The sequence below is a fragment of the Dreissena polymorpha genome, chromosome 2, assembly GCF_020536995.1.
Source record: "Dreissena polymorpha isolate Duluth1 chromosome 2, UMN_Dpol_1.0, whole genome shotgun sequence".
Classification (NCBI taxonomy): Eukaryota; Metazoa; Mollusca; class Bivalvia; order Myida; family Dreissenidae; genus Dreissena; species Dreissena polymorpha.
In genome coordinates, this window is record NC_068356.1 from 7,244,475 (window position 1) to 7,262,838 (window position 18,364).

Genomic DNA, 18,364 nt, shown 5'->3' on the forward strand with positions numbered 1-18,364 from the left:
AACCAACTGGAACCATTTTCATACTCATCAAAGATATCATTGGGACAGATGTTCTAGCCAAGGTTCATGAACATTGGAAATAAATCTGTGCTCCAGAGTATTAACAAGGTTTTACAATAGCCATATAAGTAAAAATGCCCCGCCCCATGGTGGCCATGTTTTTCAAACAACCAGGACTATTTTCTAACTTTTCCAAGATATTATTGGAACAAATGTTCCAACCAAGTTATATGAACATCGGACAATAATCTTGGGCTCTAGAGTGTTAACAAGGTTTTACTATAGCCATGTAACTACAAATGCCCTGCACCCTTGGCGGCCTTGTTTTTCAACCAATGGGAACCATTTTAGAACTCGTCCAAGATATTATTGGTACAAATATTCTCAATAAGTTTCATGAAGATCGGACAATAAATGTGGTCTTTAGAGTGTTAACAAGCCAAATGTTGATTCCACACAACGCACAAATGGCGATCACAAAAGCTCACCATGAGCACATTGTACTCAGGCGAGCTAAAAAGAAGACCATTACTTTTTCAACATGTCCCGTATGACTGATTCTTTTTTTTTACTTGTATGGACCTATAATTTGGTTGTCAGAGTCTGTCCAATTAGCATTTATTTTGAGTATTGGTAAGACATTTACACAAAGATCATACGAAAAGGAAATTTCAATAATAGTTAAAATTTACAAAAACATGCCATACTAAAATTCTGCTTTCAAAGGCTAAGGCAATTAAGCAGGGTGCTCAATCATGTTGGATCTTATTTGTTAAGTTAAATATATCAAACCACATATTAAAAATTGTGATATTTTGGGTATTAGATGATTTGGGTGAATAATATTTCATACTAGTATAAATATTATCAACATTTAAGGAAGTGTCAATTCATATATCACAATACTGAACACCAGCAAACCTACATGGCTCCTCAATGAGTGGCAGGAATGTAACAGAGGCTGTGATCTGTCTGATGACTGCCCTGATACCTTCATGAATCTCCTTCTCTGACTTTTCTCTGGGTTTACTACAGGGAAAAACACACATTGCTTGTAGCATAGCAATCCACTGACAATATGATACGTAAATTGAAAGGGGTTAAAGGCTGTTCAACATGATTATCAGTCACTGAAAGTTTTTCACAAGAAATATCTGTCAAACAATAAAGTACCTGAACTTGTTTTTTTAATGGTTTAACAAATTGTCAATCAAATTTAGAAGAACGGTTAAAGATGATGGATATAACAACATAATTATAATATAAGCAAAGATCAGATGTACCTTTCTGTGAGAATAGTTTTATCACACTCCACATCAAACTGCCAGCGTTCAAGGACCTCATTTGCTGCAAGGCTCTTGATCACCACCACCAGCTTGCTAACTGTCATATCCATCAGCCATTCTGAAATGTTCACAACTTACTCTCATGCACATAGGCCATTCTGAAATGTTCATACTTTACTGCCATGTACATCAACCATTCTGAAATGTTCATAACTTACTGTCATGTACATCAAGTCAGCATTCTGAAAGGTTCATAACTTACTGTCATGTACATCAGCCATTCTGAAATGTTCATAACTTACTGTCATATCTGTCAGTAATTCTGAAAGGTTCATAACTTACTGTCATGTACATCAGCCATTCTGAAATGTTCATAACTTACTATCATATCTGTCAGTCATTCTGAAATGTTCATAACTTACTGTCATGTACATCAGCCATTCTGAAATATTTATAACTTATGTTCATGACTTACTGTAATGTACACCAGGCATTTTGAAATGTTCATTCCTTATTGTCTCATCTAAATCTTATCATCTGTTCTGAGGTGAACATAAAAAACAGAAATCGGAAACATTAGGAGTAGGTAAATCTGGCATTTCCTTTCAACAAACCTTTCCAATTCAATTTAAGATTGATTAAGGGGCATAACTATTGGTAATTTTTTGATATCATTATTCATAGCTGTAATTGTCAACAACCATTATACAAATGTTCATTCTTCTTAATGCCTTATACTAGACAGTAACAGAGAATTGACTTGTTCACCTCTGGCATAAATACTGAATGCATACCTTTAATTTGTGATATGACTTTGGAAAGGTAGTCCTTGATAGAGTCATCTGTACTCATCAGTAGGGTAAGGCCATACTTTTGCACTCGTGTGAACGTCTCTGGAGGGTAGATGCCTCTCTGATACAAGATGCTGTTGATCCCATAGTCTGATAAATATATAAAACATGTATAAGGACAAATACTGAGTATTTGAAAAAAGAATCAATGTTTGATAAATGCACATGTTCGTTGATGGTGCTTAAAAGCCCATTTGGGATTTGATGGAATGGGAATAATCACATTCAAAAATCATGAATGAATCCAAGAATTTACTCTTAACTCCAATATAAAGCAGTCGATTGGATCCATGTTGTAAGCATGCATTATAAACAGACCGTGATTGGTGCTCATTATGTCCAATGTTGAGTGAATCGGTTATCATATCATATGACAATACATTGTATAAACTAGGGATGCAGGAGGTTAACCGGTTAACTTACCGAAACCATCAGTTAACTTTTAAAAAAAGGATAACCTGATTTTTTGTAACAACATACATCCAACGTACACTGGTGCCTCGCAGGGAGTAGGGTCTATCAGTGTAGACGTAATCGACACAATTCTTTTACTTGCAATATAAATCAGTTGAAATTTTAGACTTATTATGTTTTATAACCAATATCCAACACTGATTGCTCGAGAAAATAAGCAACAATTTTATCAAGATTAGCATTTGTTGTTAAAATCTTCACCAGATAACGCCGTATTTGTTCTTTCAGAATTTAATTATATTATAAGAATTTACACCTTCAACGATGCCACCACAACAGTCTGAGAAGTTTTAATTTAAAAAACTAAATTATTAAACTACAATTGGTAATCTAATAAGATAACAACAATCAAACAGCTATAACAAAAATAAAATTGCTTCGAGTTGCAACGGAATCAACAAAGAAGCACAACTGTGTCGTGAGCAAATGTAAAAATAAAACAATGACACATGAAAATAAACATTGGGTAGCTCTTATACTTTTTCCTCATATGTTTTTTTAGGCAGGAAAAAACAGCAACAAAATATAAGATATATTTACAAAATTAATAAAATAAATGTTATAATACATTTTTAATAAGAAACTGATGTTATAGAGGTAAGCGATCTTATATTACTTTTTTTGCGATAGTACATGTATGTTCAGTTAACTGATTAATAATAGGTTACCATAAAAGGTTAATCAGTTAATATTTGTTGTAACCTGTTGCACCCCTATTATAAACTCCACCATATGGATTACTGCATACAAACAGTAGAAAGAGGGTCATGTTAGAACAGATTGTAATAATTTAAGTATAAATTCACTAATACAATTCGCCAGCAATCCTGAATGTTTACATCATTCATTAAAACATTTTAAATATCACAATGCCTCCAATATGAAACTAAGAATCTTTGCAAGCGTGGTTCAAAATTTACTATTGCAGAGCATGCCCGTTTGCGCATATTCACTTCACACCAAATTGGTGAATGCAGGTGTTTCTTTCTTGATACGGGGAAAAGTTTTGGCCTTCCATTTTTGGTAAAAAAATCTCTGCAAACTGCGAAAGAGGACAAACATATCCTATGTAAAACTTGAGATTGGGAAACATTGCATCATATATATTATAAGAAATTCTTTCAGGACAATGTCATCTTCTTTGGGGAAGCCTGTTAAAGAAGAACAAAAGATGAACATTCTTAATACAGGCAGGGATGAGATTAAAGAACCACCTCAGGGGACCACAATTCTCTACTCCCCTCCCCCCATCTTACAGTGTTCAAGTTTAATCTCAGGGCTTCCCCTGGCCCAAAAATTTCTTTAGCCAAATTCGCCTTGCTATGGCAAAGTTCTTCTATTTTTTGTTTTTATGAAGAAAAACTTGTAGCCAAATAGAATTTTCTTTAGCCAAATAGGTCCATTTGTAACCGCAGTGTTCTCCGTAAAAAACGAAATAGCCAGCGATAGTAACAGAGCAGCCGGCGATAATGCACACGGCACGCCGTGTTCACAAGCCGCGAAGCGGCGAGCGGGGTAGGTTCGGGAGGGGTATCCCCTCCGTCCAGGGGGGTATGGGGTAAAAAATCGAAATACAGGAGCGAAATGGTGATCTGGAGCATTTTAGGATGTTTTTTTTTATTATTAAAGTAACAAAGCATTTGTCATAGAAAATGAAATATTTATTTGAAATCTCTAAAATTTTAAAAATGCATTTTAATTGCAACTTTTTTTATTTCAACAATCTGAATCAGAGTTAGAGTCAGAGTCATGCGCTAGGTCAAGGGCTTGGTGTGCACGCTTATATTCAAATACATAACTATTCTTTATACAAAGGCGTGTAAAATTATCCATTGCTAATACACAGTATTAATTTGAAAAAAAACATGTTATATATCAAACGTGTCCGACACACGTATCTCATACAAACATCTTTATAAATATGACGGATTTTGTACTGGTATAAACAAAGCAACTTCACGTAGCAGCCGTTAATAAATGCAGAAGAACATCTACAAAGTCTACCGGTTAAATGCAAGGTGCTGAGTTATAAATGATTTCTGCTGAGTTATAAATGATTTCTCACGTGAACTTATGAGTTTTGATCGTAGATACATATGTAATGGGTCTATTTATGGATTGTTCATCCTTGAATTCGCCTACACAAATCGGCAAGGGTTCTTTGACTTGTGTCTACTTGGCACTGTGTAAGTCTTTTTGACGATGCGAACAGCATCGTCCAAGGTTTGATAATCACCCTAAAAAATTTCACAATGGCGGCCTATGTAAAAGACCGAGCCAGTCCGATTGAGATAACTCGATTTTTCAGTTACTTCCCTTTTGCATACGCCACTGCGTAGGAGCATTGATAACATTCTCCTAGCAGAGTTGTTGTTCGTGTTTCAACATTTAACAATGGCCGCCTTAATGAGAGTCTCGATTCAAAACTTTCTTACTGCATACATTGGCTTGTTTCGCTATTTAGAAGCTGTCGTTTAGGATATATGAATTATTTATTCACTAAATCTCCGCTTATGACAACAATAGTTGGAATTCAAAGGATATATACTCGATGTGAATGAAGGACTTTCTGGATCGTAACAGCTTGACACGGCAAAACTGGCATACTGATTACTGGTATTTTTAGTTATCAATATAAGTCACATTGTGCTTTATAAATTGTATTCGAGCATTTTGCGACTTATTGAATGACTATGATACCCGATATCAACATTTCATCGGGGATTTGCATTCAACATTGATTTCAGACTCTTTACTGGTTAGTACTCTTTCTTAGTGTTAGTACTTTTTATCATTTTAAAGTTAAATGAACTGTGTCACAGTAAAAGAAACATTAAGCGATTGTGGCCAGTTTGGATCTAGATCAGCCTGCAGTCGCTTGAAAGCTGTTTGCTTAAAAGAGTATTCTGACAATAACAAATAATTTAATTGGATACTGATTTGACTGCGCTTTTCCTGTGACCTGGCTCAAGTAATAGAATTGTCATTAATCAAATTGTTTATTTCGAACATTAATCAATTGTTTTTCTTGTCCCTCGGGATCAATAACTCCAGCACTTTCCTGTTGAGAATTGAATACTGCTAAAGGCGATGCTAGGGGGCCTGAGAGATGTTGCACCTTCCAGTATCGCTTGATTGTTCATTGTCAGCTCGAGTACTACGTACATGTACCCCGGGTACTCTTAAGTATACTTACATGTATCCTGGGTACAGTAAATATACTAAAATGTACCCGGGAAATTTAACCCTAAATCAGTTGTTGTCGACTATTTTTTTGTAATAATTATATATACACATCAGGGCTTAACACTAACTTTTTTTCAACTAGCCCGTTCGGCCTAGTAAATGCAGAACCTACTAGCCCTGACCAATCTTTCATGTGCCCTGACCAAAGTATTATAAAAACCTTTATATTTATCATTCAACTTGTATTTTCTTGTGCTTGGAGATGCGCAATTATGATTAAATCATTCTTTTTAGCTTGCCTTACTATATAATGCTATTGAATTCAATATTCATCTATTTAAGACAACTATTTGTAAACTTCACGCCATTTCTGGAGAAATTTTCTTGTTTTTTTATTTCCTCATACTTTCTCTTACTTTCCTCCTTCCCTTTTCTTTTCGTATCCAAGGAACACCCATGCCCACCCGTAAAGCGAAACTTAAACAACGACATGAACGTTAAAACCTTTTTTACATAGATTGCCGGGTTACCGTCTTAAAAGAAATGGTAAGTGAATCTTAGCAAAATAAATAACGTGTTGCGGTAGTTGTAACAATTGTACAGGGTTAACTCTCTACTAAAAGCCGGGATCGACCATTAATAATAGTTTTGCTAATTGAATTGCGTAAAAAATTTTGTCAAAACACTTCTAATCAAAATAAAGTCTCCCTCTAAATGGATTTATTATATGGATTTATTAATCGTCTAAAGGATGGAATAACTTTTCCATAATGACAACAAATTAAAATTATTTAAAATTGATAAATAACTATTAATTTTATAGTTACTTTGTGTTAATGTCGAGTTTTATACCTTCATCATTCTGGACGATCCTGGGCGATCCCAGCTTTTAGTTTCAAACGTATTTTCATTGAGAAAACACATCACTTCGACGAAACCAATCAAAAACCGTGTCTAGCGGCATTCCGTTTAAAAATAGGTACTGACGTGTTTTACCAGGAAAACCACCGGGGATTTTCTGAATTGTCAGCCTCTTTTTGATTGCAATCAGGGGGTTCCGAATCTATTTCGAGATACGATCCGTTCGTTGTTTCCGAACTCACTCTGGGATTTTATTGTCATCTGATCATACTGTATCAAGATTGTTGCATCTTTGAAAAGCTTATTTAAACGCAGTTTATTGATAAAGAACATATAATCCCGCCCAAAATACACACGACCGGTCGGGCATGTTCCTGGGACATTGGCTAGCCTGGACCAAGGTACAGGCAGTGAATGTCGTTCGGACGTGCCTTAGTGTTAAGCCCTGCACATTTATGTCAATTTTCTGTAGAATGGCCTCTATATTATCGGAACACATACTGAAAAAGCATGTTGATGCAGTGTTTTTTTAAGAGAAGTGTGTTTAAGATAATCGGTTGCGCTTTTACGACATCGGATTTTGGGCGCGAATACAACTCGGGTACAGTCTAATACAGACCGAGTACAATTACGTTTATTTACCGTACCTGGGGTACATGTAAGTATACTTAGAGTACCCAGGGTACATGTAAGTATACTTAAGAGTACCCGGGGTACATGTAAGTAGTACCAGAGCCGACAATGACCAATCGAGCTCCATTATCCCTCATGAACCGACTCAAAAAACCGAGTCGGCAATATTTGACTTAATTTTTGGTTTGGTAGCTCTCGAGGGATCGAAAATTTCAGAATCTTCCTAAAAGCCCTACGGGTTTGATCCCCAGAAGCGACATTGAAAACTAGCATACTTTGTTATCTAAAAGGCTGCTAAACCTGATATACAATGATAATGTAAATTTTCTCTCACATGATGTTCATCAGTCATATTATATAAAAACTTACAGCAGTAGTAAACAACTGGACAATAATTAATGAATGCATCTTTCATTTGTCTTTGACACTTTGATTTTGACATGGCCTAGATTTAAATATGTGACTGGATTTTACCAGCACTCTTGTAACAGAGCTAAAGTTTAAATGTACCATTGAAGATCACCTAAATCCAGATTTGCTATTATAGACGTGTGGAAAGTTTTAAGGGTGTGACAAGTAAGCAAAAATTGGTCATTACTTAGAGGCCACAACTGATCTATGACTGTATTAAAACAAGAAAAATCAGTGCCTGATTTTGATTTCCTTAGATAGTTCAATAAAAACTAAATTCATAAGCCTGGCAACAGTTTAACGGTAATGCTACCAATGTGTCACACCAGGGCCTTGAATTTGAAATCTAGGACATGCATGGTCATTTCTTCATGAAATCAGGACACAAAATTGTATTTTTAGTCCTTAATTGACCTGGCTATAGTTCTCAGATTATTATAAGCTCAATCAGTATATTTATATCATTATTTATGCTAAATGTGTATTGTAAACATATACACAATCATGCAGTTACATGATAGCAATAAATAATATCAAAGCTACCCATACTATAAAGGTCATTGACAAAGCCTATGGTCAAAATGTGAACACGTTGAGTGTTATCGCCCTCTTGTGCCAGCAAAAACAACACATAGACAGGTTGTCATTTTTGACAGTTCTACTTTCACTTTCATTTTGTGATATCAAACTATTAACAATTATGTGGCTGAGAAAAATATCTCTATTGCTTTTTATGCCCCCTGTAGGGTGGCCTATATCAGTTGAACTGTCAGTCAGTCAGTCAGTGCGTCAGTCTGTCCGTCCGTCCGAAAACTTTAATGGCCATTACTTTTTTAATATTGAACATAGCAACTTGATATTTGGCATACATGTGCATCTCATGGAGCTGCACATTTTCAGTTGTGATAGGTGAAGGTCATCCTTCAAGGTCAAATGTCAAATATAAAGCGTCTGTCTGTCTGTCTGAAAACTTTAACATTGGCCATAACTTTTTCAATATTGGCGTGCATGCGTATCTCATAGGGCTGCACATATTGATTGGTGAAAGGTCAAGGTCATCCTTCAAGGTCAAAGGTCAAATTTTGCAATATTGAAGATAGCAACTCCATATTCGTCATGCATGTGTATGTCATGGAGCTGCACATTTTGAGTGGTGAAAAGTCAAGGTCATCCTTCAAGGTCAAAGGTAAAATATATGGGTTCAAAGCTGCACAGCAGTGGGCATTGTGTTTCACAAACACAGCTCTTGTTTAATATATTTTCTGCACATTTCTTCAGAAAACTTACATCAATACACGATTTTCTCCGTTAATTCAATCATTCCTGACAGACTTGTGTACATATTTCGCTTACATTTTGACGTGCGTAGGTAGGACCGCATTACCGCTTCGGAAATGTGTATTCGTACTATTGCCTTCGAGGAACTTATCTGATGTTTGACGGAAAGGGCCGAAAATGTGCGAGTGTGGGTCAAGTTCCCCACAGGTACTACTTTCCTGTTCCCCCAATTTTTTTTCTGTACCTAAAATTTTTCGTACCCAATTATTTTTTCGTACCCAAATTTTTTTTCATCCCCAATTTTTTGTTCGTACCCAAAAATTTTTCGGTCCCAATTTTTTTGTTTCCAAATATTTTTTCGTACCCAAATATTTTTTCGTACCCAAATTATTTTTCATACCCAAATTTTTTTCGCAATTTTTTTTACCAATTTTTTTTTCGTACCAACATACACAATTGTGGGGATTGTGGTGATGTAGATAAAATAACTTGATGCTTTTATATCCATCCTCTCAAAAGCATCGTCACACCAGTACTGTCAGTACTTTGATTTAAGGAGGAGGCATCGTGACGTCTGCTTCTAAACAACTATTTCAAACAAACGCTTTAAATACAGCGCGTTATTTGGAAAACGGCCGGTCGAAGGTTAAATAAGCCAGCCGTAAACTTACCGTAGTTAGCTAAAAATACCTCTGTGTTCGTAAATCTCCGTCATAAACGAGCGTGCAATAAAACGGTGAAAAACTGTTACGTAAAGATACGAACTATCGATAGTTTATCAGTGCTTGTCTCTGCGCGAAAATTATGCGCATTAGAATATTAACTTCGAGCTAGTTTGTTTAAACACAAAAGCGAAAGTATCGCGTCAAAATTCGTATAAACACAGGCGTTTTTGTGGCGTTTCGATTGTATACTTTTGGGAAAAGTAGCCGGCGCCTAGATAATTAGTAACCGGCGAAATCGCCGGCCGCCGGTGCTTCCGGAGAACACTGATTGGTTAAACCGTTGGCTAATTTTGCAAATTGCAGAGTAAGCCCTGACTCTTCATTTCTATACAGATCCAGCAAAGTTAATAACTATTTGTAAAATGAGTTTGACATTGAAAGGGAGGAAATCAGCTAAAAAGAGGAAAAATCACACACCTGAAAGGTAATAAATGGGTGCGGGTCAATTCATACACAACTCAACTTGCACCATGGTCAACAGTTACTTGTACCTATTTTGGTCACCTCGTACCTGTTTTTTTGGACACCTAGTACCAATCAAAGAAAACTCATACCGGAAATAGAAATATACAGAAATAGGTGTATGATGGTCAGTTTATAAGTCTAAATCATTGAGATGATGTCTTCTTTTCCCTAAATGTTTCCACTTAAAGCCACACAACTTGAAATGCAATACATGGCATAGTTAATTTAAGTATAAATAAGAAACATATTTTATCTATGCCAATTAGAATATATCTGGTGGTTTCAAGGAAGAAATCCGTCTCATTTGCGCTTTAAAACTTAAAAATTATCGCGTTTGTCGAAATGGACGTATACGTCAAGAAATCCTACTTTCGGTTTTAAAAGCGGCACCGTTTGAAAAATAATAAATAACTTGCTAAATAGGCTATAAATTTAATTTTATCTATCTCAATTAGAATATAACTGGTCGTTACAAGGTAGAAATCAGTCTTTTTTGCGCTTAAACTTAAAAAATAATCGCTTTTGTCGAAATGTACGTATACGTATAGAAATCCTACTTTGGGTTTAAAAAAAAAAAAAAAAAAATTACTTATAACTAGGCTATAGATCTAATAACAATTTTGCAAACATTCAAATTACATCTATACATGTATGTATTGTTTAACGTGTACTTCATTTCAAGGTGTGTGGCTTTAACACTTTACCACTTAGATACGTATTTTGATGTATTTGTAGTCCCTGAAAATCGTCTTAAATAAAATTAAGACTTTTCTTACTAGATTCAAGTTCTAAAGACTTCATTTCTAACCCTTAGATATTGATGAGCAGCAAAGAGCATTAAACCTGAACAGACTGCGAGTTACTTGTAGGTTGTTCTTGTTTTATGCAGTTCGCACATAGCCATTTTCACTTTGCTTCTGAGTGTGCAAGGGTTAAATTATCTAAGCATACAGTTGTCAGAATTGAAGTCTCTTTCATATATAACTTGTCTGATGCAGATATGTATACAGAAGGGAAAGGCAGTTGACAAAAATATTTCACTTATGCACTAGTCCTGCAGGATAAGCGCCTTGCAATGTTCACTCGTCCTGCAAACACACGCACTCATCTTTCAATTAAGTGTGAAATAAAGATTTCAAGAAGGGTTATGAATTTAAAAGTTTATGAAAAGTCAACACAATACATTCCGTCATATCGCGGAGAAAACCTTGAGATCTCTACTTTTGTTTTAAAAATGGGTAGTGCTTTTTTGATTGTGGGAATTTGTTCTTTTAATCAAAATCAGCTCTGTGGTCATTGAGATAGGCCAGTAATAATCTGTGACATGTAACCTTATTGTGTACACCTTCACGTAGGGGTAATGTTTATTCAGCTTCCTAAGTGCTGAATGGCCGATATGATTATCAAGAAGAAACTGATAGACAGCTGGCACCATGTCTTTTATTTGGGGCAATTGGTTTCATATGTTTATCGCACTACACAAGGGTTATTGTAATGTACCATGAATGCACAAACATCTGGACCAAACTGAAAGGTATTATATACCTGTGATTAATTGCCTCGTACGATTCAATTTAAGTTTATTATTAATTCAATAGTTGGTTACAGTTACAGTTCGTGTTTTTTCCATCCACTAACCAATCAGAAATCAACAAGAAACCGTCGGAGACGGGTGATACTCCCCAAAGGCTTTTTTTGTCACAATATTGCACTATATATTCAGATAAAAGGAAACGTCTTGAGGGCAATGTAGTTGGGGAGGACAAGATTTTTTTTATAGAAAATTTCAAAGGGCCATAACTCTGTAAAAATTCATCCGACCAGAACCCGCTGATAATATGCACATCTCCTCTTGGTAGTGAAGCTTCCCATAAATTTTCATTGAATTCCGGTCAGTAGTTGCTGAGAAATAGCCCGGACAAAAATTGTGCACGGACGGACAGACACACACACGGACAGACGAAGCGGCGACTATATGCTCCCCCGAAAATAAATTTTAGGGGAGCATGATAAATACAACAAGAGCACTGTCTTGCGGGTGCAGACCGCTCATCTATATTTTTTTAAAGGTGTAGGGACCTATCTCAATTTCAATCACAAAGGAGGGAGGGGTGGAGTGGAGAGGGGTGTATAGTGTGGGGGTGTGGTCATTTATTACATTATCTTCCAAAAAAGCAAAAAAAATGCCAATTTTTTTTTTTTTTTTTGGGGGGGGGGGGGGGGTTGATTCTTGGGTGGGATGGATGGGCGGTATTTAAAATATAAAATAATAAAAATGAATATTTGTGTTTTTTAACCATGTTTGAAAAAAACAAGAGATGTGTTGACCTTGAAGGATGACCTTGACCTTGAATTTCCACCACTCAAAATATGCAGCTTAATGAGAACGCCGCTTTGAAATTTATTTATTTTTTCCTTTGACTTTGAAGGATGACCTTGACCTTGAAGGATGACCTTGATCTTGAACTTCCACCACTCAAAATGTACAGCTTTATGATAACACCACTTTGAAATTATTATTTTTTTGACCTTTGACCTTGAAGGATGACTTTGACCTTGAAGAATGACCTTGACCTTGAACTTCCACCACTCAAAATGTGCAGCTTCATGAGAACGCCGCTTTTAAATTTATATATTTTTTTTTTTACCTATGACCTTGAAGGATGACCTTGACCTTGAAGAATAACCTTGACCTTGAACTTCCACCACTCAAAATGTGCAGCTTTATGAGAACGCCTATATGATTTTTTTTTTTTTTCGACCTCGAAGGATGACCTTGACCTTGAACTTCCACCACTCAAAATGTGCAGCTTCATGATAACACCGCTTTAATTTTTTTATATTTTGTTTGACCTTTGACCTTGAAGGATGACCTTGACCTTGAAGGATGACCTTGACCTTGAAGGATGACCTTGACCCTACACCACTCAAAATGTGCAGCTTCATGATAACGCCGCTTTGATTTTTTTTGTGACCTTTGACCTTGAAGGATGACCTTGACCTTGAAGAATGACCTTGACCTTGAACTTCCACCACTCAAAATGTGCAGCTTCATAACGCCACTTTGAAATTTTTTATTTGTTTTTTTTACTTTAGACCTTGAAGGATGACCTTGACATTGAAGGATGACCTTGAACTTCCACCACTCAAAATGTGCAGCTTCAAGAGAACGCTGCTTTGAAATTTTTATATATTTTTTGACCTTGAAGGATGACCTTGACCTTGAACTTCCGCCACTCAAAATGTGCAGCTTCATGAGATACACATGCATGCCAAATATCAAGTTGCTATCTTCAATATTAAAAATTTATTGCCAATGTTAAAGTTTTCGGACGGACAGACGCCATATATTTGACATTTGACCTTGAAGGATGACCTTCACCTTTTACCCCTCAAAATGTTCAGCTCTATGAGATACACATGCATGCCAAATATCAAGTTGCTATCTACAATATTGAAAAAGTTATGGCCAATGTTAAAGTTTTTGGACGGACAGACACCATAAATTTGACATTTGACCTTGAAGGATGACCTTGACTGTTCACCACTCAAAATGTGCAGCTCCATGAGATACACATGCATGCCAAATATCAATTTGCTATCTTAAAAAGTGAAAAAGTTATGGCCAATGTTAAAGTTGTTTTTGGACGTACAGACAGACTGACTGACATACTGTTCAACTGCAATATGCCACCCTACTGGGGGCATACAATTTTTTTTAGTTTTTGGGGTGGGGGTGTATAGTGTGAGGGTGTGGTGGTCATTTATTAGATGATCTTTCATTTGAAAAAAAATAATGGGGGGGATTCGGGGGGGGGGGGGGGGGGGGGGGGGGGAGGGGTCGGGGGGGGAGTCGGGGGGGGGGGGGGGGTTCAGAGGGGGGGCGTGTGGAATGGTTTGGGTTGAGTCTATTGTGGTATGTCAGGTAAGAGTTGTTTTGTCAAAGTATCAATCGAAAACTTAATAATTTGACCTTGAGAGTCAAGGTCATTCAAAGGTCAAGGTAAAATTCAACTTGCCAGGTAAAGTACCCTCATGATAGCATGAAAGTATTTTAAGTTTAAAAGCAATAGCCTTGATACTTTAGAAGTAAAGTGGATCTAAACACAAAATGTAACCATATATTTAAAGTAACTAAGTCAAAAAAGGGCCATAATTCCGTAAAAATGACAACCAGAGTTATGCAACTTGCCCTTTACTGTCCCCTTATAATAGTTTGCGAGTGTTCTAAGTATGAAAGCAATATCTATGATACTTTAGGGGTAAAGTGGACCAAACACAAAACTTAACCAAATTTTCAAGTATAAAGGGCCCATAATTCCGTCAAAATGCCAGTCCGAGTTACATAACTTTGCGTGCACAGTCCCCTTACAATAGTTAGTAAGTGTTGCAAGTATGAAAGCAATAGCTTTGATACTTTAGGAAAAAAGTGGACCTACACACAAAACTTAACCAAATTTTTCATTTACAAAGTATAAAAAGGGCACATAATTATGTCAAAATGCCAGTCAGAGTTACATAACTTTGCCTGCACAGTCCCCGTATGATAGTTTGTAAGTGTTGCAAGTATGAAAGCAATAGCTTTGATACTTAAGGAATAAAATGGACCTAAACACAAAACTTAACCAAAATTTTCAATTTTCTAAGTATAAAAAGGGCACATAATTCTGTCAAAATGCAAGCCAGAGTTATCTAACTTTGCCTGCCCAATCCCCTCATGATAGTAAGTAAGTGTACCAAGTTTGAATGCAATAGCATTGATACTTTATGAGAAAAGTGTACCTAAACGCAAAACTTAACCGGACGCCGACGCCAAGGTGATGACAATAGCACATTTTTTTTTTTCAAAAAATAGATGAGCTAAAAAAAACGCAAAATCGGTACTTAGCGCAAATTTCTGGAATGCCAAAGAAGAGGCCATTTCATAGGTTCCAAAGACCTATGGTGGTAAATCACCTATTAAGGTAACTATATATTCACTTTTAGTATCCTGGTGCGGGGTATTTTCGACGATTTTTAATAAATGGAAACATAAATGATTCAAATAAATATGAAACTCATGTAAATTTTCATAAATATAATTTGCTTTAAATAGATTTTTATAAAACAAAAAGGTGTCTACGTGTTTACAATAAAGGTTGTGTTCTGTGTATCAGGTGGGGTATTTTCGATGGTCGTGTTGCACAGTTCCATACTTTTCAACAAAGTTAAGGGGCACGTTCAAATAAATAATGAACATATTTAAACTGTAACTAGTTTGAACAGAAATTAACAGATTTAAGCACTTATTTACAGTTTTATTCATGTCAGCTGTCAATTTCATAAGTCTTCATAAGTACACCTAGGGTCAAGGAAGAGTCACCCCACCTTAGTACTTTGATTGAAATACAAAATGTCAAATGTACCCATCCTTGACAAAAACCACAACATCCCTACTTGCCAATGTTAATGTATGGAAGCTTTGTATCCTTGACAAAAACCACAACATCCCCACTTGACAATAATAATGTATGAAAGCTTTGTATCCTTGACAAAAACCACAACATCCCCACTTGACAATGTTAATGTATGAAAGCTTTGTATCCTTGACAAAAACCACAATATCCCCACTTGACAATGTTAATGTATGAAAGCTTTGTATCCTTGACAAAAACCACAACATCCCCACTTGACAATGTTAATGTATGAAAGCTTTGTATTCTTGACAAAAACCACAATATCCCCACTTGACAATGTTAATGTATGAAAGCTTTGTATCCTTGACAAAAACCACAACATCCCCACTTGACAATGTTAATGTATGAAAGCTTTGTATCCTTACAAAAACCACATCCCCACTTGACAATGTTTATGTATGAAAGCTTTGTATCCTTGACAAAAACCACATCCCCACTTGACAATGTTAATGTATGAAAGCTTTGTATCCTTGACAAAAACCACAACATCCCCACTTGGCAATGTTAATGCACAGTGTTCTCCGGAAGCACCGGCGGCCGGCGATTTCGCCGGCTACTGACAGTCTAGGCGCCGGCTACTTTCCCAAAAAATATCAATTGGAAACGGCGCAAAAAACGCCTGTTTTAATTCCAGTTGTGACGCGATTTTTCAATTTCGTCTTTCTATTAACTAACCGGTTGTTTCTATTCTAATGCGCGTTAATTTTGCGCCGAACAGGAAGAAGCACGGATAAAACCGATCGATACAGTACACTCCACGCGTTTTCCCCAATTTCTCTCGCTTCTCCGCGGACAGTGACCTGGAGGGAGATTAAGAAAATCCCGCGATACGCGGCGTTTGCATGATTTTGGACGCGGCGGTTAACGATTGCCAAATTGATAAGCCGACGCGGCGGCCCTCGGCGTTGGCAACGCGGGGGAAACTCCGCGTTTAACGAGATAACGATCAATTTAACGTTGTTTGACTTCCTGATTTTCAAATAAAATTACATTTATTACAAGTACATACATGTAGTATAATATATACAATTAAAAAAAAACCAACCAAGATAGATTGATCCCGACGTAGTTGTAGAAGTAGTTGTTGTTGTATAGAAAACTCGTTGATTTACGACAAACAAAGCGTCGTCTTTTAACTGATACTTACCAATTAATATAATCACAGTTTGCAATATTGTTTTTATTTTGATAATTTAATCCAAAGTTTTCATGTTAGCAGGTGTTTTTTCTATACTGAACATGTAGACAAATGACCGAGGACCCTATTTAAAGTCTCGCAAAAATTCGCAATATGTGTGAATTGACAGTTTGACATCATGAAAGAAAAAACGCTTCCTGTCTAAAGGCATGAAAAACACACTGTTCTCGCCGACAAAATAGGCTTCCTTTGTTTGACAATCAACACGCTAAACCAATGGGGTGTTTATTACTCAATAGCAACTGTCGAAATATGTAACTGCACGTGCTTAGCTCCGCCTTTCGAATCTTTACAGGGAACAAAGGGTGGAGTTTAACAGTTAATTGAACACGTGTTTTACGAAAAGTTGAGTCCTGAATGGCCGTAATTACTTGGTCTAAGCTTTGACACAACAAATAAATCTATCTCGGATTTTCCGACAAAGGCCATTTTCCCAACTTTTTGTACAGTTACTATGAAACACATTCATCTTAAATAACGGTGTCTTGTTGGATAATTACTGGATTTTATTTTTTGGTATGCCCAGTAGCACACTGTCCAAGTGCAGCCTGAGCCAGCCCCACAGTTTGGAGAAGCAGAATACCAAGATGCCCTCCACGCCCTTGGCATGGATGACCAAGGATCTGGGCTAGATTCTGACTATGGATCTTCAGATTCAGATTATTAAAAAACAGTTGTTGCAATTTCATGTTTCTTTTTTCAAAGTTTGTGAGAGAGTTGTTCAATAAATTTCAAATAAATATTCTATTTTTTATGAAAAATGCTAGGTTACTTCAATCTAAGAAAAACTCCCTAGAATGCACCAGATTGCACCATTTCACTCATGTACTTTTAAAAAAATCCTGGGGGAGACCCCCCATACCCCCCTGGCAGGAAGGGATACCCCTCCCGCACCTACCCCACTCGCCACTTCGCAGCTCGTGCACGGGACATGCCGCGTGCTTAGTCACTGGCTACTTTAAAAATATTTCTGGCTACTTTTGATTTTATGGAGAACACTGAATGCATGAAACTTTTGTGGCGGTGCAAGGGGGATAGAACAGCTTGCACATAATGCACTTGTCAGAGTCTGCAATGTCACTGTCATCTGAGTCGGAGCTGACCATCTCTTCAACTGGGGGCTGCTTTCGTTTCACGTGAAGGCTGGAGGTACTGGGTACAGACAAAGAGGTGAAAGACTGTTTTCTCCGTGACTGTAAGTGAAACTTTATTATGCCTACAACTGGCCATTCTATTATAGCTCTGCCTCAACCTTTACATAGGGTATTCCTAGAGTTTGCTTTTTCTGTTGAACTTTGTTTTTTAATTGGACCACTTTTTGTTTGAAAAAATTATGCATCTGATTTTTCAGAAACAACTTGAGTTGAGTCATTTTTTTTTGAAAGCTGTTGATGGAGGATAATCTAACGGACATATCACATTTGGATTGAAGGGAAATAAACCTGACTGTCTGAAAGCTGCCAGTGCCTGGATATTTGATGCAGTCAGGGTACTTGTGTACGCTCTGCAAGCAAGTGCACATACTTCGAAATGGCATTGC

General features: G+C 36.7%; 1 protein-coding gene across 1 annotated transcript in view; it reads right to left on the reverse strand.

The window, feature by feature from the left end:
* LOC127865756 (mitotic spindle assembly checkpoint protein MAD2A-like) overlaps positions 1-18,364 on the reverse strand; it is a 50,789-nt gene that overhangs the window by 6,312 nt on the left and 26,113 nt on the right. The window contains exons 2-4 of the mRNA XM_052405701.1: positions 2,081-2,227; positions 1,284-1,404; positions 926-1,029 (exon numbers count right to left, since the gene is read on the reverse strand). Of these exons, the coding sequence (XP_052261661.1) occupies positions 926-1,029; positions 1,284-1,404; positions 2,081-2,227 (372 nt within the window). The remainder of the gene's footprint in view (positions 1-925; positions 1,030-1,283; positions 1,405-2,080; positions 2,228-18,364) is intronic.